The 20,708-nt window shown below is 45.4% G+C and overlaps 1 protein-coding gene and 1 pseudogene across 1 annotated transcript; both read left to right on the top strand.

The window, feature by feature from the left end:
* Window positions 1-2,478: 2,478 nt before the first annotated feature.
* LOC137861809 (carbohydrate sulfotransferase 5-like) lies at window positions 2,479-3,983 on the top strand. The gene has a single exon (XM_068693311.1). The coding sequence runs from the start codon at window positions 2,479-2,481 to the stop codon at window positions 3,658-3,660; it is 1,182 nt and encodes a 393-aa protein (XP_068549412.1). The 3' UTR covers window positions 3,661-3,983.
* Window positions 3,984-6,218: 2,235 nt separating this feature from the next.
* On the top strand, window positions 6,219-14,758 carry LOC137861813 (integrator complex subunit 6-like; annotated as a pseudogene).
* Window positions 14,759-20,708: the final 5,950 nt, after the last annotated feature.

The raw sequence follows: 20,708 nt of genomic DNA, 5'->3' as shown, positions 1-20,708 counted from the left end.
AACTATTGTGATATTTCAAACTTTGCAGAGACATGAATAGTGTGAGGCAACTTGATGTCCTTATCAATCAGATTTTCTACTTCTTGCAGCATCATTGCCACTTCTGTTCATTCTGGTCTCATGAGCGAATGAGAAGGTGCTTGCTAACGGATCTGGTCACTGAGAAGGTATCTGAAGTTGCAGTAATGGACAGGAAGTCCAGCTGCTGTTGTGCTCCCTTTCAGCCCTTGGTTCATATTCATCCTGGACATAGTCCTGGGCAGCCTGTTCTGAGTGTCCCTGCTTGAGCAGGAGTTTGACCAGAAGATGTCCCGAAGTCCCTTCCAACCCCAACCATTCAGTGATACTAACCATGGTTCTTTAATCACCGTTTTGACGGGGCAAAAGACTTGCAGTAGCTTAATGAAAAACACGTGTTTTTTTGTTGTTGTTGTTGTTGTTGTTTGCTTGTTTGTTTCACAGAAGCTGTGTGAGCTTATACCTTTCACTGTTCATTTGTACTTTGTAAGCTTGGCAATTAGCTGTGTGGTTCCGTAAAGTGAGTAGTGACCGAGGAGGCTTGAGGGACCCGATCATAAGGGAGGCCTAGCATAACTCCACCTGAAAAGTATATGTAAATAATTTGATGACACAATTATGCACTAGATGTTCAAAAGGTCTAATCATTGATAACATAAATATCTGAGTGAATGGCTCGAGATGTATTTTGTTGGCAGCCATGATCTGGGGCTCCTCCTTTCGTAACTATGCCTTTTTTCCCCCCTTCCTTGTGCCAGCTCCAGTACTGTTATGTACAGTGTTGCATTACTTAGACACTAAAGAGCTAGGTTAAAAAAAATGAGTGATTAGTTCTCTTCCAAGCTAGCAGACTGAAGTGGCTTAGCAAAGTGTCTGATAAGCATTACGAACTATGCAAGGGAGACTTAATGGGCCTTGGGTTTCATCTTCAGAGGTGCTGTTGCAGGCATGTGTCATGGATATTGGTGCAGCATTGATGCAAATGTGGAGTCACTGGACAAAATGCCTCAATGGGCAGCATAACAAAATTGGGGATATCCATGGTTTTAGAGATATATAAATGCTTTTGCGTAGCTACAGAATGATATTATGTGATGAAGCAGGGAACATAATAAAACAGTGAAAAGGCATTTTTAGCTGAGTAGGTGAATATAGAGAGTATGTCATGCAAGTGAAAGACGGTAGTTTGGGAGAAAAAAAAAATATTTCTGTTCTTTTCCTTGGCTTAAAAACAAAAGTTTAGTAGCAAATCTGTGTTCATTTAAAATAGCGTTTACATCCTGATGAGACATTTGGGCAGTGGAAAGAGCTGAAACTGCCTGTTTTTACCATCTCTTTTAATTAACCATTTATTTCAGCTTTCAGTACTAGTAAATAGTCTTTTTCATGTTTTATAATGCTAGCACTAAGAACTTAGCTCATGTATTACCTCAAATGGTTTTGCATCTGTATTTGCTAGTCTGCATTATTTGTTTTCAACAGTCCAGAGTGTTTTGGTATATCTGCCATTCATTGTAACAAGAAAAAAAAATATGTTTAAATGCAGTTAGATAGTAAATACTTCCACATAAAAGCCTTGATATGGTCTTCATACCTGAGAATTCATGTTTCCCTAAAACCCAGCCTGTTAACATATTAACTGCTTTCAAGTGGAATCTGCAAAAGTGAGAGTACAAAGTCAGGTGCCAAAAATCTCTCGGAAAAAGTTGTGAGGAGTGCATGTAGCTAATTCTAACTCAAAAATGGATAGTTCCTTAATCACTCATAGGGAATATGCACTCCATACAAAAGGCATACATCCACTGCTTGTCCCGTACAACATTTATAGCCAGAAGCTGCTTGAGGTTGCAAGTTTACACCCATCTCCTGTAATTTTGAAAAACAGGATGTTGTGCACTATCATCAGTTGGTTTAGTGTCCTACTGTCACCACAGGGCGCAACACTTACAGTTAATGAGAAGATTATTTTAATTTCGGTACCTGCAGTTGCTAATGTTCCTATCTAGCAATAAAAACCCTTGTACTGTTAGACTGAGATTGAAATACAGTGGAGTGGAGTGACTAAGATTTTCTTTTTCCTTGGCAGCATTTCCCAGAATCCAAGCTGAGACCATTTTATATTTTTTATTATTTTTTTTCCAGCAGTTGAGCAGCCTCAACACAAGATTTCTTCACTACTTCAAACCTTCACTACAAACTTACTTTTACTGTGATCTTGCTGTAGTGCATTTCTTTCTTTCTGTTTTCAACACCCATCCATCTGCAGATGTTCTCCTCCAAATACCACTGACAAAGGAACCTAATAGTGCTGAATTATGTGTATGAACATTTAAAGAAAGGTCTTACTAATGCAAGAGTTTGTATTGTGTAAGTTTTATCATTGTTATGCCATAGCATCAACGGCTCACCGGCATTTTCCTTCTCTTTTTCAGCTTTTTTAATTGCTTTTCCTCAGTGAGAATGGCAAGGATTCGGATCTCTAGCACAATTGTTATACTTTTTGTTATGGTTCAGACTGGATTCTTAGTCTTCATGTATGCCCGGTACAGTAGCTTCATGCTTCAGTCTGAGGAGAAACCGTCTCAAGTCCACATCCTCATTCTCTCCTCCTGGCGGTCAGGATCTTCTTTTGTTGGTCAGCTTTTCAGCCAGCACCCCAGTGTCTTCTACCTGATGGAGCCTGCCTGGCACGTATGGGTTACGATGTATCAGAACAGTGCCAAGGTCTTGCACATGGCAGTGCGGGACCTAGTCAGGTCGGTCTTTCTGTGTGACATGTCTGTGTTTGATGCTTACATGCCTTGGAAAAGAAACTTATCTGATCTTTTCCAGTGGGCAGTGAGTCGAGCTCTATGTTCAGCTCCTGCTTGTGACTCCTTTCAACGTACTGACATAACCAGTGAAATGGCATGCAAGACTCTTTGTGGACGGTACCCATTCACCAAGGTGGAGGAAGCCTGTAAAACTTACAGCCATGTTGTCATCAAGGAGGTTCGTTTTTTTGACTTGAAGGTCCTCTACCCACTTCTCACTGATCCATCCCTGAACCTCAAAATCATTCACCTGGTCCGTGACCCCAGGGCAGTTGTCAAGTCACGAGAACAATCAGTCAAAGCATTGGCCCGTGACAATGGAATTGTTCTGAGTACCAATGGCACTAAAGTGGAAGATAGCAAATACAAAGTAATGCAAGAGATTTGTAGAAGTCATGTTCAGATTTATGAAACAGCTACTCTAAAACCACCTAGTTTCCTTAAAGATCGCTATCTGATGATCCGTTTTGAAGATCTGGTGAGAGATCCGTTATCAGAAATCTCAGAAATGTATAAATTTGCAGATCTTAGTTTGACGCCCACACTCAAAAGTTGGGTCTATAACATCACACATGGACAGGGGCCAGGAAAAAAAAAGGAAGCCTTCAAAATCACATCTCGAGATGCAGTCAATGTTTCCCAGGCCTGGAGAAATGTTCTTTCATTCCAGAAAATTAAGAAAATACAGGAAGTTTGCAAAGGTGCTATAAACATGCTTGGCTATCAGCTAGTGGATTCAGAAAAAGAACAAAGAGATCTGTCACTGGATTTAGTCTTGCCAAGAAGACAAAACCAATTCAGCTGGTCATCATTTAATCCAAAGAACTAAGACGTTACTTTGAAAGATGGGGGTGAGGGGTGGGGAGTATTTATCTATTGTGCAGTACGTAAGTAATTTGAAAATCCCTGTCTGATGAGTTTAATTAGCTTCCTGTCTGATGGTTTTCCAAGTAGTGTAAGCAGGTTTTTTTTTTGTTTTTGTTTTTTTTTTTTTCCTCCTGAGTTTTGTACACTACAAAACAAACAACAAAAACACGAGAAATGCAGCAAGGTACTTTTGCGATTGCAAATTTACAACAGAACTGGGCTGTTCTCATCATTGTTTTAAAAATATAATTTAAATACTTTGTATTAAAGAAGTTTAATAAGTGATCCTTGATAATAGTTTACTTCTAGTTCTGTGTTTTAAATACTCAAGAATTTCTGTCTTGTATTTGTGTATAGGGAACAAAGTAGAAACTGATTTCACTTTTTTACCTAGAATCACTTGACTTTTTTTTGTTCTAAAGTTGTGCAACTGTGTATTTTTTAGGCTTCCTTTGATGCTTTTAATTTCAACATAAATGTTCTTCAAGTGCTGGGATAACAGCAGTCATTCTGTTTTAAAAGGCGTAAGCAGTAGTTTCACATACTGATAGATTTCTTAGAGCTTTTACTGGAATGTCAGATTTTGTAGTCAGATATTTGAATGGAAGTTGGCAGAGAGCTCTATTCTTGGGATGGAAAAAAAAAAAAAAGAAAAGAGGTAACGAAACTTTGTGGGGAGTCTCTGTGGAAATATGTGGAATATAATGCTGTCCTAATTGTGTGTTTTAATGCTGTGACAGAGTAGGCACATGCTTGATTCCACAAATGCAATTTACATCATTATCCCCTTTCTTCCACACAACAGGTATTATTATTGAAGGTCACTGAGAAACGTAAGGTGTCTTTTTTAATACAATACATCTGTATTAAAGGCCAGCTGTGCTTACAGGGAGGGCACCCAATGCAAAATGGACATGCACTGATGTGACCGCAGTCCCAGTGATAGGGTGTCCCTTTGCCCAGGCTGCCTGTCTCTGGCTACCTCCTCCATTCTTCTTGCCTCACAGCTCCACGCTGGGACTCTTCTTTCTTCATTCTCCACCATTGGACACTGCAAAAAGGAAGGAGGACGCTGTGAGATGTGACCAGAGCTGGCTGCTGGGCCTGAAGGACAGTGGGATGCCCGCCGTGTAGGGAGGTACCCCCAGGGCTACATCTCAGGAACCCTCCTTGCGCACACGTGAGGCCCACAACACTTATTTTCTCCTCTGCTTAGAAATCCTAGTCCATCCGTGTCCCGTCCCCCTCCCCCCCCCCCCCCCCCCCCACTTCCCAAGGACCTGCGTGTTCTGCTCAGGACCCTCCTGAGGTCCTGCAGGTCTTGCACATTTGTGCAGCAGCATCCTTTCCAGCTTGTACTGTGTTGCTATTTGTTCCATGCCCTCTCTGAGGACACCCACTGCCTTCTCAGATCCTGAGGGTTTTTTGTTTTTTTAACTGTATGTCAGAGGGCATGCAGCCAGGCTGACCATAGTGTGTGGCATGCTCAGCAGTAAAAGCTGGGGCAAAGATGGGGGGGGGGTTGGAGTGGACATTGGACTCCTTACTTTGCTTGTGCATGATGCTTTTTCTGTGCCCATTAAGCTGTCTTAACCTCAACACGTGGCTTTCCTTGCTTGCACCTTTCTGATTCTCTTTCCCCGCCTTGGGAGGGGAAGCGAGCAAGGGTCTGCCAGGGGCTCAGGGCTGTCTGGGGCAGCTAACCCACACCCATTTTCTAAACACCCATAATTTTTGTTACTTCTTAGTTTTGAATATGTTTTAATGAAAATGCTTAGGAGTATGCTTTAAAGTCGTGGAGGTGTTCATGCTTTAAGGAAAAAGTTGCACCGACTTCTTAAACGCCTTCCAAAAGGACGGTAACTCCTAGGGGCGGCTCGGGTGGCAGTCATCGGCCAAAGAGCACACTGGCAGCTTGGACCTTGGATGCAAGTGCAAGGTGTTTCCTAAGTATAACATATACCCCCTTCTGGAGTTTACCTGTCTAGCATCAATTTGCCTCCAACAGATTTTGGTACTCCCAAGAGGACTGGGATAAAAGAAAGCACGTGTGCCTCAGCACTGCAGAATTTTATTCTGCAGACAAAATTAATTGTTCTGTGGTTAAGTTTTCTGGTGGCTTGTATTTGGCAGAAAGTACTTAGAAACACATTTTGCTTGCTTCCAAACATGTAAAGAGCAAGTCCTGTTACCTTTAGGCTTGTGCTAATTTTCCCTTAGGCCGGAAAAGGTAGAAAGATACCACCTGCTACAAGCTTTGTTAAGAGAGGACCCAGCATACCCGGACCTTCTTAAAAAAAACAACAAACCACCGCTAAAAAAAGGCAACAAAGAGGCAACCTCTGCCCGAAGTGGTGTGAACGCAGAAAGCTGTCAGTGGCATTTTTTTTTTTTTAACTCGCACATCAGCGAAGCTGTGCCTGCTCCTCTGCTTCCGGGCATGCGCGGAGCCGACCGCCTCGCCTAAGGAGGGGGAGCGGGGCGGCGCCGCAGGGCTCCTGCCCGCGGCAAAATGGCGGCGCCCTCTTCCGCAGCGGGAGCCGCGCCGGGCTGGCTCTGTACCGGGCTGGGAACCGAGGGCGGAAGTGACCCGCAGGGCGTGCCGGCGCTGAGGGCAGAAGAGGCGCCGTAATTGGTTGGGAATCAAGGCGGAAGTGACGTCGGAGCATGTGTTAACTGAGGACGGAAACGCTCCGTGACTGGCTGGGAGGAACCCAGGGCAGAAGTGACGTCAGGGCTTGCCGGCACTGAGGGCGGAAGCTGTCGGGCCGGACCGGGACGCCGAGGCGCGGTGCCGCAATGAGGCGAGGCTGGTGGTCGGTGCCGCCCCGGAGCGGGCCGGGCCGGGAGGGGGCGAGGTGGCAGGCGGTCGGCGGCTTGTGCTGAAATGGCCCTTGTGCTGGGCGGAGGCGGCGCCGCACCGGACCGGACCGGGCGTGCGGCGGGGTCTGCGCTGCGCGGGGCTTCGGGGGGCTGGGGGAGAGGAGGCAGGGGAGAGGGGGGCGGCTGCGGCGGCGGGGGGGGGGGGGGAGGCAGAGAGGGCAGCAGGAGGAGCTGCGGTTGTGTGCGCGTGGCCGATGCCCCTCTGGGTTGGTTGGACTGCTCCGTCCCGAGGCATGCTGGGAGCTGTAGTTCTGCGCTGCCGGGCGGCCACGCGGGCTCCGGGCTTTCCCCGGGCCGGGGCCGGGGCCGGGCCGTGCGCGCCGGGAGGCGCAGGTTGCCGCTGGCGGCGAGCGCGGTTGCCGGCGGTGAGGCGAGCGAGAGCCTCCGGGGGTGCCTCCTCGGACCGTCGGGCCGGGAGGGGTGAGGGGTGTTGAGGCCGGGCGCGGGTCCTCGCTGCGCTTGAGCGTTGGGCTGCGCCGCGCCTCGGAGGCTTTCCTCTCCCTGCGTCCTGACAGCCGGCTCGCTCCTTGTGCTGCGGTTCACCAGGGCAGAAGCAGCTCCCCGCCGCTAGGACCCCTGCGGGGTTTGTTGCCGAGCGAAGGCGGCGCACCGGGTAAACCGAGGAAAGCCGCAGCTGGCGTGCTGGGGTCGCAGGGCTCTCAGGAGAGAGAGCAGCCCGTCTGTCCCGACTGCACAGGTAAGTCGCAGCGACCTCGGGGTGGAATCAAGGCGTGCTCGTAAGCTTCCTGCAGCCCCGGCTCAAAGGCTTCATTGAATTTGCAGAAGCGCGAGCTGCTCGGAGCTGGGAAGCACAAAGGGAAGCCACGTAGTGCCTGCCGAGTCGTAGTAGCTTCTTAGACCTAGAATGAATTGGCGTGTCAGGCTCTGTCTGTTGCTCAGTCTTTGGTACGAGAGGCTAAACTTTGTCCCGCCTCAGCTTTCAGAGTTGTCCTAGAAATAGACTGGTTCTTGCGGGGCTTTCCAGAACGCTGGTTGCGGTCAGTCAGGACAGACGTGAGAGGCAATTTCTGTCTGTCTATTGGTTATGTCCCAAGAGCTTTGCTTGAACTGTGTGCAATAAAGGAGGCCTTGGGCCTGTACTGAGCAGCAAGAGAGAGCAAAACACCGTGTAAGCACTGGCCGTGGCAACGTTGCTTGGGAGTTGAGCGGCTGGGGGTCTTTCCAGAGGTGGGGGTCTTCCCAGTGGAACTCGGTACGCAGACAGAAACGTGACCTTCAAGGTCTTTGTTTGTCTTGTGTTGCAGCTGTGGTTTTTGACCCATAACTTTATGGAGTTGCTGAATTCTAGAGGGGATGATAGAGACATCCCTGGTTCAGCCTTTTTTGCCACAGTCCTTGCAGAAGTTCTGGAAAAATGAGTAGTATCCTTCTCTTTAAGTTCACCTTTTAAATAATTCACCTTTTAAAGTGTTCTTTCTGCAGACTCCTGTCTGTGGTTTAGGTACTTGATTTGTGTGAAACAGAGCCAGACTTTCCTGTTAACGAGTGCCCTGATTGAAATTCCCTGTTGTTGGAGAACAAGAACCATCAGTGGTGCTTGGCAGTTTAAAACCTCTTGGCTTATGCAAAGGCTAACTTGCCAAAGCAAATGGGAAGTAGCCTAAAGTTCAGTAAATGTGCTGAATAGAAAAGGCCGTCTTCTTGATGGGAAAAGAGCTTTGCAGAACATGAGCTCTGTTTCCCGTAGGGCTCTCTGCTTACCCAGCTGTTCAGCGATTACTGCAGGCTTTGACTGGTCCTCTCAGGCCCAATATCGCACACATGCTGTGCTGCAGACGGTACCTTAGCTTCCTTGCCGTCTCGTGCTGCGTTACTTGTACCTGCAGAAAACTTACTTCAGTGTCACAGAAACCCCGTGGGAAGCGTTCCTGACTCATGCCAGTAGGACCATCCCGTTGTGGCTGGTAAAATCCAGGAGCAGGACGATGCTTGGAAAAATGTAACCTATGGAGGAGAAGACAACAGTCTCCTGTTAGGCAACAGGTTTTCAAGACTGGTTTCCCCACCCCCCCCTGTGCATTTTGAAGGAGGTAGTCCCTAAGCTGATGCAATCCAACTGCATCTAAGATGCAGGTTGTTACTTCCAAAAGCTATAAAGGAACTTAATGTGTTCTGTGTTTTTTTTTTTATTGTTGTGTTTTGTTTTAAATTGAGGCTTGTGTGTGTGAGTTTGGCTTGTTGCAATGGCTGGTGTAGATGATTACTCACATGCCCCAAAGCTCTTTGTGCTGGTGCTGGATCTGCCCCATGGTAAAGGACCGCATGCTGTGTGTTCAGCTTTTCTTCCTTACCATGTTATCCGTATGTATGTATTTATTTACTTCTCTGAAGGAAAGGGTGGATTTTTCATGGGTCTCTCTGTGCGCGTCTCGAAACAGGCTGCAGTAAATACGCGTAAGCGAGTAGGCTGCAGCGCATCCTGGACAGTATCAGAGTGCTACTCTGCTAGCAGTGGAGAGCTGGGTGAAGGTGCCCAGGGTAAGGGCTTGTTCTGCCTCAAGTTGAACAGAAAGTTTCAGAAGTTGAGCATCCCAGGGGATGTTTGTAGGACTGCTGTTAGACGATAAAAGTTCAGATGGCTGTCGATGAAGGGGATTTTGTTGGTTCTTTTCAATAGCTGTTCCTGCCAAAGATCGCGTCGGTCACAAAGGTAGTAGTAACCTTGTGGTTTCTATGTTCTGTAGCGTTTGTACTAAAATACACTGGCAGATGAATAAATGTGCAGGTACAAATACATGTGACTCTATAGCTGAGACTAAATAATGTGCAGTTTCTTCTGTGTTTTATCTTTCAAAGCACGTTGTTGCTGAGCGCCTGAGCTTTTTGCTCACATTACCGAGGAAAGGAATGGCAGTGCTTCTTCCCCCCTCATCTCTCTCTTTTTTTTTTTTCCTCTCCTCTTCTTCCTTGATGACAGGGACTCAAAATGTTTTCCTCGGATGTCCACGTGAAAAATGAAATAAATAAATGCTGTTGGTAAAGACACTGACAGAATTGGGTGACATTTTCAAGGTAGAGGAGGGCGAAGAATGTGGAAATTCCTAGTACATTAGTGGTGCTCTGTTAACAAAACTAATGTATATGCCACTTGCTGTTTCTAGTTTTTTGGTTTGGTTTTCCTTTCAGTAGTCTCCCTGAAGACTTTTGTGGACACATGGTGTATCTTTTCTGTTCTTCCAGTATTCATTTGTCAGGAAAGACGACCATGAAATCCAAGGGCTGTGGACAACCATCTACCAGGTGGTTGTTGCAGACTCCATCGGTCATGTTATTTATGCTTTTAGCTCGCCCTTTCCTATATCTTGAGTTGAATTTTTTTTTTTTTTTTTTGCAACGCTATGTTTGCAGTGATAGCATTGCTGCCGAGGTATTTTTGACTAAAAATGATCTTAACTGTAGTAGTGAATTCACAGAGTGTGGCTTTGTGTAACGACTCCCACGATCACAACTTTTTTTTTCCTTTGTCACAGATGGGAGGAAAGTTCTTTCTAGAGAGATGGAAAGAAAGTTGTTTCAGAATATGTTCAGAATGTCTGAAGTTGTTTTGGAATATTTTTTTTTTAGTAGTTATCGGTATTACAGTCCACAGAGCAATTTCTTTGTGCATGAGAACTCGTGGGTTAACTGAAAGTTACTTTTTTATTATAAAACTAGGATTTGAAGCCACAGGCATTCAGAAATACATATGATATGTCTTGTCACAGTCTTCTAGATCAGCTAACCAGAATGAGAACCAATCTTCTGAAAACACACAGGGATATCGTGGGGCAGGATGAAGGTAAATTGATGCAATTATTTATTAATATTCTGGTACAGCTATTTAATTCACCTAAGTAGTGTTCCTGTCCTCGGTGTGGGAGAGGAAGTAGTCTTTGCATCGTTCCTTGGGTCAGTCGTCCTTCCCTAGATTCTGAAGGAAAAGAATGAAATTTCTGCCTTCTGTCACAAAACATGTTGTGCGTGCTTGGAATTTGAAAATTAAATTTCATGGGTGAGCTTTCCTATGCAACAGGATGCAGTAGATGTTTTTATAGTGATGGTGAAAGGAAAGAGGGGCTTTATTTGCCTTTTGCTTTTCCTTTGTAGAGGGAGGAAATAGTGATTTCTAGTTCTTAAATGCTAACACTTGAAATGGAAGCATGTGAGGCTTGTATTTCCTTAGTTTTGAGGTAGACTAAATTTAGATACCTTGTTCTGCTGCAGACTGCCTTCACAGCGTTCCTGTTGCTCAAATGGGAAATTATCAGGAGTAGTTGAAAATGATGCCTTCGCACCTTCGGGAGATTGATCCAGATCAACCAAAAAGGCTTCATACATTTGGCAATCTGTTCAAACAGGATGAGAAGGTAGGAGAAGTCTTGCTATCTGCTGTATCATTATTTGAAAAGTAACTGAATTGTAACACAGAAGCAAATACTCTGGTAGTGAATTGACGAAGCAATTATTTTTTACTTATATAAAAAAAAAAGTCTTTTCAGGGTATGATGATAGATGAAGCAGATAAATTTGTTGCTGGGCCTCAGAATAAGATCAAGCGTCCTGGAGAGCCCAATACTCCAGCATCACTAAAGAGAAGGCGTAGCATGTCACCGCTATTGCGACGGCCACAGTCACTGTTGTGACAAACCATGTTGGTGGGAAAGGGCCACCATCACGATGATCTCCGTCATCATATCTGAACCTCAAAGGCATGCCAACAAATAAAGGTATGTTGGAGTTGTTGTAGTACAGGAGCTTGTGTGGTCATAAATGGACATATGTGTGCAAAAAAAAAAAGGTCTCCGTGCTTTCTATGTTAATTCAAAAGGACACGTAAGTTTTAGAGTTAATTGGGACTGAATTTCTTTGGTCGGCTTAGCAACAGGTTGTTGCTATAGCTGTCGAAGTCCTGAATGAACAATAATTTTGCACTGTTTTTAAAAAGTGCTGAAACCTTTCACCACGATGGTTTGGCAGTAGCAAGGATTTCATTTCAGCTTTTAGTTCTCATTTGTGTATTCTATAGTGGGGAAGGGAGAAGTGGGGAAGGAAAGTGTAAAAAATAAATAAATAAATAACATTTCTCACAAATAGTAATTTACCCACCTGTTGCAGCAGAGTCGAAAGAAAAATTTGCTGGAACTTGGGAAGGAGGGGAAACTTCAGTTTACTTTAGTCACTGAAATGGGAATACAGAAAATAACTTCACGACAGTCATATGAGACGGTAGCAGTCCAAAAGGAGGTATTCCTGTGGTTGTGTCAAAGGGTGAATAAAACTACTGAAGTGATCTGACAGTGCTGAGTAACTCTCTACACAGTACTTTAAACAAGAAGGGATGCAGAATAATTTCCTTCTGTGTTTTTGATACCGCAGTTATGCACTACTAAGCTCCTTCTTAATTTTCAGATAACAGTACTGTCCAAGATGGTAATGGAGAGAAGAAAGCAGAAAATTGTCAGTTGCTGGAAAAGCAGATTGATGGCTTGTCTGTGCAAATGGCTTCTTCGGTTCCAGCTGTTACGGGAGAGGATGAAATGTTACCTGGTGACTTAGACTCTCTACATGATGAGTTCAATTGCTTAAATGATGCAAAGATGGCTTGGATCATAAACCTGGCACCAATGCACTTGTTCGAGGGCCTCTAAATTACATTGTGTCTGGAGATGACCAAAAACGAGTGATGGAGTTTACTTCTGAATCTATGCCAAATTCATTTAAAATAACACCTACAATGTTGGAGGGAAGCGATGCTGGTATTAAAATTAGAGTGATGAAAGAGGTTCGCAAACCTCTTTCATCAAAGAAGAGGAAGAACAAGAAAGTAAGTACATGTATTCACAGTCCAACTTTATATCCTCACCATACTTACTGCAGCACTCTTAAGCAGGCTTAGTCACAGCACCATTCATGTTTTCATAGTTGGTTCAGATAAGAAAATACAGAAACCTATGAAAAAATACTGTCGTTTCACATCTAAGGTGTCCGGTTCATTCTTTTGCACTACTAGAAATTCTGTGATTCTGTGTGACTTTTTTTTTTAAACTTTATACGAGACAATCGTATTAATTGTGCTCATGCTCCACATAGATTAGTCATCTTGTAAAGAGTAGTTATCTTAAACCTCTGCTTTCAAAAATGACAGCTCTAGGTTGAAACATGGCTTGGTATCCCTTTGTTTCTATTAACTGCTAATCATGGCAGTGTGTTCATGGAGATACAAGGCTTCTCTGCTGATTAAACCTACACTGCATTTTCCAAGGGCAGGTGTTTCTAGATACTGCTCTTTTAAGAGAACAAAATTCAGCATTACATTTGAATATCAGCTAATCAATATCACTTCAAATTATTGGTATGCTGGCTTTTTTCTTATGTGCATTACTGTATGCAGAAATGGGAAACACTAGTCTTTGTTATTTTTCCTTTGGCTGTTAAGATTTATTGAAAATGCATTTACAAGATCTGTTTCCAATATCTGTTTGGATCTCTTCTTTAAGATCATGAAAAAATCTTCTCTCTTCTTGAGGAGGTACATACAAGGACCAATGGAAATTCAGAAGTATTTCATTGAATTTGCTATAAGGGAAGGAGCAAGGTTTGTATAGATATAAATGATTCAGAGTTAAATGCTAATATTGTTCATGATAGTAAATCTCAATCTTTTCCAAAACAAGTATTTTGTTTTGACATACTTAAATTATTATGGTTTTAGTGGTCAAACTGCCATTGTATTTTCTGAAGTAAATGGTTGTTACCTAGAGCTGAAATGTGAAATAGAAAGATATGGGTGGTTATGGAAGAAAGACCCAGAATTTGCGTGGGTTGGGGAAAGATGGCTGTATCAAATTAAATTTGCCATTCTGATGTCAGAAATGAGGGAAGCTCTTCCATGCTGGAAACAGCCTCTGCTAATACTGTTTGTCGTGGCAAAATAATACTGAGTTATTTAACTGCTATTTTTGGAAGAAAAAATGAAATTACTTCCCTTCTCTTCCCTAGGTTTAAAAATCGTGTCTTAATACAGCACTTAGAGAGAACACTAGAGGAGTTCTCTTTCATCCCGTGAGGAGGACGGAGATTCTTCAGGTGGCCTTGGCACACGGGCACATGCTGTGCTTTGTAAGCACTGAAAAGAAATGCTTTTAAAAGTGTGCATTTTAATGTTCATACAAAAGAGATTATTTTTGAACAGTATTGTTACTGGATCACTAATTTGATATTTTAACTGTATACATTTTTTTGGACATAGGTATATATACCTATAAAATAAACCGTTTTATTAATTCTTATTAAGTGCTGATCTGAGGAGTCTGTAATGGGCAGCGCTGAATTCCTCGAATTGTCTGTTACCAACAGACCGCTAATATTTTTTGTGAAACCAGTCTGCATATCCTGAAACCCCACTTCTGGTAATAGCTGCAGAATGTGTTTGTACTTACCTCCCAGTAGCACGTACCCTGGAGCACCTGCCTCATCAGTCAGCTCAGCCTGTACAGGGTGTACATTTTTGCTCCAAGGCTAAAGTATTAAAGACACCAAGTTCCAGCTTACCAAATCCTTGGTTACCCGAGTTAATATCCTCTCCTCAGTTCCTGTTACTCTTTTATTCAAAGGTAATGTTGTGAATCACAGAAAATGCAATGAAGGCTGAAGCACCTGCACGAAATTCATTTTTTCATTTTAAACAGTAATATGCCAGTAGTAAGTGGCTCTTCAGATAATTTTATTTTCAGTTGTTCTCATTTAAAAACATTCTCCTGCTCCTTTAACAGCTTTCTTTTAAAAGACAGGTTGATGTTGTGCTTGTGTTAACAAGCTCTTCACAAAGTACTGCGACTGCCCTGAGGATTCCACTTGACCAGCCGGCAGAAGAGACAGGGAAACATATTTAAGCTGATGGCCTGAACTTCTCTTCCTATTACTATTTTTAGTACTAGCCAGCCTGTGAGACATCTTTTCTGTCTCTTGTGAAGCAGTGGCCTTGTCTTTCTGGAAGAGGTGGTTTGACCATTGCAATTACACAAGTGAGATTCAAGAAGGAAATAAATTCCAAAAGCAGCATATGTTAAGTGAGAAAGTGACACATGGAAAGAACGCGTTATAAACAATTCTGAACTCTTTTCTTAGCAGTAATGTACTTACCTGTACTGTTGAACATACTTAAAAAAAAAAACAAACACCGTAATACCTTGGAATACATAGGGCGATTCATCCCTTCAGGATCATTACACGGCAGCTGTATGTCACCACAACACACCTCTCTTGCCTAATGGTGGACTTCTAGGAGGGAATTTACTTAGGTCAGGTGTACTGTGTGTATGTGGTTTGGAAATGCCAGGTTATGCGCGTAGAACTGCCTGTGCTACACTATCTTTTAAATAGGTGGTGGTAAGAGGAGACAGCTTTCTTCTAGTAGATTCTTACTTAAGTTTTTGTGAGGGGAAAGCCAGACGTCTTTGGAGACTGTGCCAATGAAAAGACGAAGAAAAATGAGTGGAATAAATCTCAGTGCATGTAGTCCTGCATCCCAAATGGAGCACAGAAGGAAGGCTGCTTGCTTAGAAGAGCAGTGGATGCTTCATGTCCGTGTTAAAGAGAATATTAACAGAGAGAATTCTGTGTAAGACAAGCTGCCGTGCATGGTGTGGGTAGCAAACACGTTGGAAAAAATACAGCCATAAGCTCTGAATGGCAGAGCTGTAATCCGCCCGACAGGCCCTCCCGCGGGCGCCCTCTGCCGCCAGCTGCTGGTGGGAAAGGGGTACTGCAGGTGGCCAGGCGGAGCGCATGCGCGGTGGAGCCCGCGGGCGCCCTCTGCCGCCACCTTCTGGAGACAATCGGGTACTGCAGGCAGCTGAGCTCCGCGAATGCGCGGTGGCGCCTGCGGGCGCCCTCTGCCGCCACCTGCTGGTGGAGAACGAGTATTGCAGATAGAAGGGTCTCGCGCATGCGCGGCGGCGCCCGCGGGCGCCCTCTGCCGCCAGCTGCTGGTGGGAAAGGGGTACTGCAGGCGACTAACGGCCGCACATGCGCAGTGGAGCCCGCGGGCGCCCTCTGCCGCCTCCTGCTGGCGGAAAAAGAGTACTGCAGGCAGTCGGCAGCCGCGCATGCGCAGTGGCGCCCGAGGGCGCCCTTTGCCGCCACCAGCTGGTAGAAAACGAGTACTGCAGGCGGCCGGGGGCCGCGCATGCGCGGTGGTGCCCGCGTTCGCCCTCTGCTGCCACCAGCTGGTAGAAAACGAGTAGTGCAGACGGCCGGGGGCCGCGCATGGGCAGTGGCGCCTGAGGGCGCCCTTTGCCGCCCCCTGCTGGACACATTTGGGTACTGAAAGCGGCCGGGCGCCGCGCATGCGCGTTGCTTATTACGTCTTTTTTTCTTTTGATGTGTAATTTCCTACACTCATAGATTTTTCTTCATATGTAAATGAAAGATTTGAGCTAATTCCCGTTGAAAATATTTCATTTACTTTCTTGGTTGTATTGTCCTTTCTATGTTCAAAGCTGAGGCAAAAATACGGTAAATTTTGCTTCTAGAAACACCGCAGTTCTTTTGTCTGCACTCCGCATGCTGCAAACTAAAGATAGGGGGAAAAAAAAAATAAAAGAACACAGCTGCTGCTGCTCCTGCTCTCTTTCTTGTGGTTTGCCCCCTCCTCTTTCCCAGGTGATTGGGTTTGGGTGCTGGGCTGGGCCAAATGTTATATGAGCCCTAGGCGTTCTATCAGAGAGCTCCTTCTGCGTGGGCTGCTCTTTGGGGTCGGTGCTTTGTTTATTCTTCTGTTAGCTACATGCAGGGTTCTTTTAGTGGGTCAGAGTCTTGTACGATCTTTTAGAGAAAACCAATCTAGTAGTACGTGCATTTATTGCATGAAGCTCTTTGGAGGTGATGAATTGTTATAGCACATTTATGGATAGGATGTCAATGTTATTTTGTGTGTTTGCTTTGTTGTTCTATGTCCTTCATGATTTTTGCAGGGTTACAGGGCAGATGCCACCAGGTCTACCCCTTTTGTTGTTTTTGTTTTGTTTGATTTTTTTTTTCTTATTTTCTTTTTCTTTTTTGGAAGGGGGTTTGGGATTTGAGTGTCCTATTTTTTGGGGTTTGGGATTTGAGCATATTAATTTTGTGGGTTTGGGATTTGAGCGTCTTAATTTATTGGGTTAGGTGTTTTAGGCATAGGTCTTCAGGGGTTTAGTGTGTTAAATAGTTTGGGTTAGGTCTGTAGGGGTTTCGAGGATTTTTAGGGTTAGGGCTTGAGGCTTTTTTGTGTAAGGGCGGTAAGGGCTAGGGTTACAGTGAGTGCTGTTAAATGGAGTTCTCGAAAACTCGGCCTCTGATTGGCCGTGCTGGCTGTCCAGGGAATTCTGGTAGGTGTAGTTTTCTAGCACCAGGCTTCCGGGAGGTCATGTTGGGTGCCGAGAGCATGCCGGGAAATGAAGTTCTGGGACTCTGATTTTCCGGGAGGCCATGTTGGGTGCCCAGAGCATACCGGGAAATGTAGTTATGGGACTCCGAACTTCCGGGAGGCCATGTTGGGTGCCCAGAGCATACCGGGAAATGTAGTTCTAGGACTCCGAACTTCCGGGAGGCCATGTTGGGTGCCCAGAGCATACCGGGAAATGTAGTTCTAGGACTCCGAACTTCCGGGAGGCCATGTTGAGTGCCCAGAACATACCGGGAAATGTAGTTCTAGGACTCCGGACCTCCGGGAGGCCATGTTGAGCGCCCAGAGTATGCCTGGAAATGAAGTTCTCGGGAACTAGGGTTGGGGTTAGGGACTAGGGCTGGGGCTAGGGTTAGAGCTTAGGGTGAGGGTTGGGGTTAGGGTTAGGGCTAGTGAATGCTGGTTCTCTGTGTTTGCAGATGACGGTGAGCGTGTGTAAACTAATTCCAGTTGAAGAAGTTTCAGTTACTTGCTTGGTGACATTATCAGTTCAACATTAAAAGCTGCAGCAAAAGCAAAAGGGGAGTTTTGCTTCTAGAAACACCACAGGTCTCTTGTCTGCTCTCGGAATGTTTTTGAGATAAACCAGATTTTAAAAAACAAAGGGAAAAAAAAAAAAACACAGCTGCTTCTTTTGCTCTCTTCCTACTTTCTTGTGCTTTGCCCCCTCCCCTTTCCCAGGTGATTGGGTTTGGGTGCTGGGCGGGGCTGAATGCTATATGAGCCCCAGGCATGCTATCAGAGAGCTCCTTGTGCTTGGGCTGCTCTTTGGGGTAAGTGCTTTGTTTTTCCTTCAGTCAGTTGCAGGGTTCTCTAGGCAGACTGGAGCCTATGGATTTCTGGATTTTAAGTGCTTGGAATTCACTCAGTAGCGGGATGTTTAGTAGGGGCTGCTGGCTCACTGTTTTTTTTGGGATGGTGGGATACTCTTCTGTTTTTGAGCTATGTTTTAATCTCTAGATGCATAAACCCACTTGTGTAACTCTCCAGAGGACTAAAACCAGCTTGATTGAATGCTACATATGGCTTGGCAGCGTAGATGCAGCATTACCAAGACACTGAGCAGAGTTGTATCAGAGTCACCTCTTTCATCTGCAAAGGGTAAGTCTGCGACTACCCCTGCCGAGGCTGCTGTGTGTGCATGTCTTTTTGGCATTTGTGGAGCTCGGTTGTTTTTTTTTTTTTTTGTGTGTATGTTTTAACTTTCTGTTTTTCTGAGCAGTAAATAGTGTGTGTGCTGAGCGTGGTTGGCAGGAGGAGGTGGGGAGCTGCTCAGGACTGGTAGGTTTGGTTTCTAGGAGTGTGCGGCATCCTTCCTGTGTGATGCGACTGATTGTTGGGTGGGAACGTTCCAGCTCATATGTCTTAAGCAATGTAGCTTGTGTAGTGTGTGTTGTGTGGCCCGGGTGCAGCTTGCTGTGGTGTTGTGAGTGAACAATCTCAGAGCTGGTGAGCAGCTGAAGTACCGGAGCTGGGAAGAGAGAGGTCTTGCAGCAGGTACGCTGTGGCTGTGAGGCGCCTCAGAGTGTGCATTTCTCTTGTCTCTGCAGGTGCTTTGTGCAGTTGTGGAGAGGGAAGGGAAATCTTCATGTCAGGAAGCTCTGAGGGAAGGTGAGTGGTGTCAGCCTGGTCATGCCTTATCCGAAGCAAAGGGAAGACGCTCAGGTGTTTCCCTGTGAGGGTCCGAGGTGAGGCTGATTGGGATAGAGGAGCAGTGTGGCAGGTGGGTGCTTGCAAGCACAGTGGTCATTGTATCCTTTTGTGTTCCCAGGTGGCGTGGGTGATGCTGGCCGCTCCTTTCAAGCTTGGACCTAATTTGCAGGTCCAGAGGCAAGTGGAGTGCTGTTTTGAAAGGATAAAAGTAAAGCTGGGGTTGCTTATGTTGTTGAGGGATGGGTGCTACTGCTGGCAGCTGAATGTTTATCTTCTGCCTGTGTCTTTCCCTTGTTCAGGCTGAAATGCAGCGTGCAGTGCGCAGTGCAGGACGTCTCGACCCAAGCTGCCTCTGCAGTGACTCTGGTGTGTGATGAGCAGAGGTAACTGTTGTTTTTGGGGTGTGGTTGTCACTGCAGTTATTTTCCTACATCCAATAGAGTAAAACTCCAGTTTGCCTTTTAGAGGTGCTATAAGTGGGTAAGGAGAAGAGATGGAAGCATGTGCCACGTGGGGCAGGCAAGCGGCTGAGGTACAGGAGGGGATGAGAGTATGTGATTTTTTTCTGGGGATGGAATGGAATTGATTTTGTTGGTGTATAATCTGTTCTGCTCTTGGATTTTTCTTTCTAAGTTTAAAAAAAATAATAAAATTTGAGCTAATTCCAGTTAAGAAAGTTTCAGTTACTTGCTGGGTTGTATTGTCCTTTTAATATTCAAAGCTTCAGCGAAAGCATGGGGATTGTTGCTTTTAGAAACACCTCAGGTCTCATCTGCACTCTGCATTCTGTTGAGCTAAAGCAGATCCCCCCCAAAAAAACAAACAGGTAAACAAAAAAAAAAAACAAACACACACACACACAAATGAAGAACAAAATAAAACACCATTGGTAGACTTGTTGTGAATGCAACGAACATTTAATCCCTTTGTTTTCCCAGGTGGTGTGGATGATACTGGCTGCACTGTTGGAGCTTGGATTCGGAGAGGAAGAGGTGAGCAGAACTGTATGTTGCATCAGCAGTAGTCAGCATAGTGGAGAAGGTGGGCATCGTGGCCGGCGTGCTAGTGAATGCTGGTACTCTGTTTTTGCAGCTGATGATGAGCCTTCAGTTGACTAAGATGACAATCGGTGCCTGTGTATTTCTTGAGGCAGAGGGACTTTACCATGCAGCAACCTGAGAGCTAAGTTGGGGGGCACCTGGTATTTGCATATCTGGGGTGGCTAATGGGAGCTGTGAGCCAGAGCAGCGTGGTGCCTGCTGGCTGAATAGACTTGGTGCCACTGTGAGGGTGGTTGAGGCTGAGTCACATTCAGGCTGCTTGTGGCTGGGTCACCAGGCTAATAGGAGCAGCGGGATTATTTTGTAGCGTGAGTGCGTGTGCCAGGCAGGACAGTTTCCTTCAGTTTGTCTGTCCTGTAGCGTTGCTTCTGCAGTGTCTGTTCTGTGCTTCTCGGGTCTTGATATCCTCCTGGCTTTTGACACTGGACTGACCAGGCAGGCGACTCGGTAGCTGTGCTGAAGGGCCTCAATGCTTGTTTTGTCATCATGACTCTGATCCGAGCACTTCTTGTCTTGCAGTCGCTGCTTGAAATACAGATCTGTTTCAGGTCTCGTGTATCATACTCGGTTTGAGATCGCGTCTGTTTCCATCCTCACTCTTGCAGAAGTCATCTGGGCCGCATCAGGAGTTCTTGCTTGGGAATTGATTTCCTGAGAGTTGTCTTAGGGGGTTTTCAGTCCCCATCCTTCTGGTCTCTTGTCTTGAAGGCAGGCTTTTTAGGCCTCCATCATCCCAGTTCTGGCAGTTGCTTCCAGTCACGTGTCGTGACATTTTAGTCTCTCGTAGGGTCTGGTGCAGAGCACCTGTTCTGACTTGCTGTTGCTGTAGGGCTTTCTTTTTGGGGGTCACTTTTTCTTGTGCCTTGTGTTGTGTGTTTTGTTTGTAGTGTTTGTGGCGTGCCTGTGTGTGTATGTGTTTGGTCTGGAGCTGTCCTGCCTGGCAGTTAGTGATGACAGGTAACGTGGCAG

Source organism: Anas acuta, chromosome 10 (genome assembly GCF_963932015.1).
Source record: "Anas acuta chromosome 10, bAnaAcu1.1, whole genome shotgun sequence".
Taxonomy (NCBI): Eukaryota; Metazoa; Chordata; class Aves; order Anseriformes; family Anatidae; genus Anas; species Anas acuta.
The sequence above is the reverse complement of the archived record's forward strand: the minus strand, read 5'-3'. Positions and strand labels throughout refer to the sequence as shown.

What these genes read in the sequence shown, in the direction of transcription:
- LOC137861809 (XM_068693311.1), top strand. Translation starts at nt 2,479, where the DNA reads ATGGCAAGGATTCGGATCTCTAGCACAATTGTTATACTTTTTGTTATG.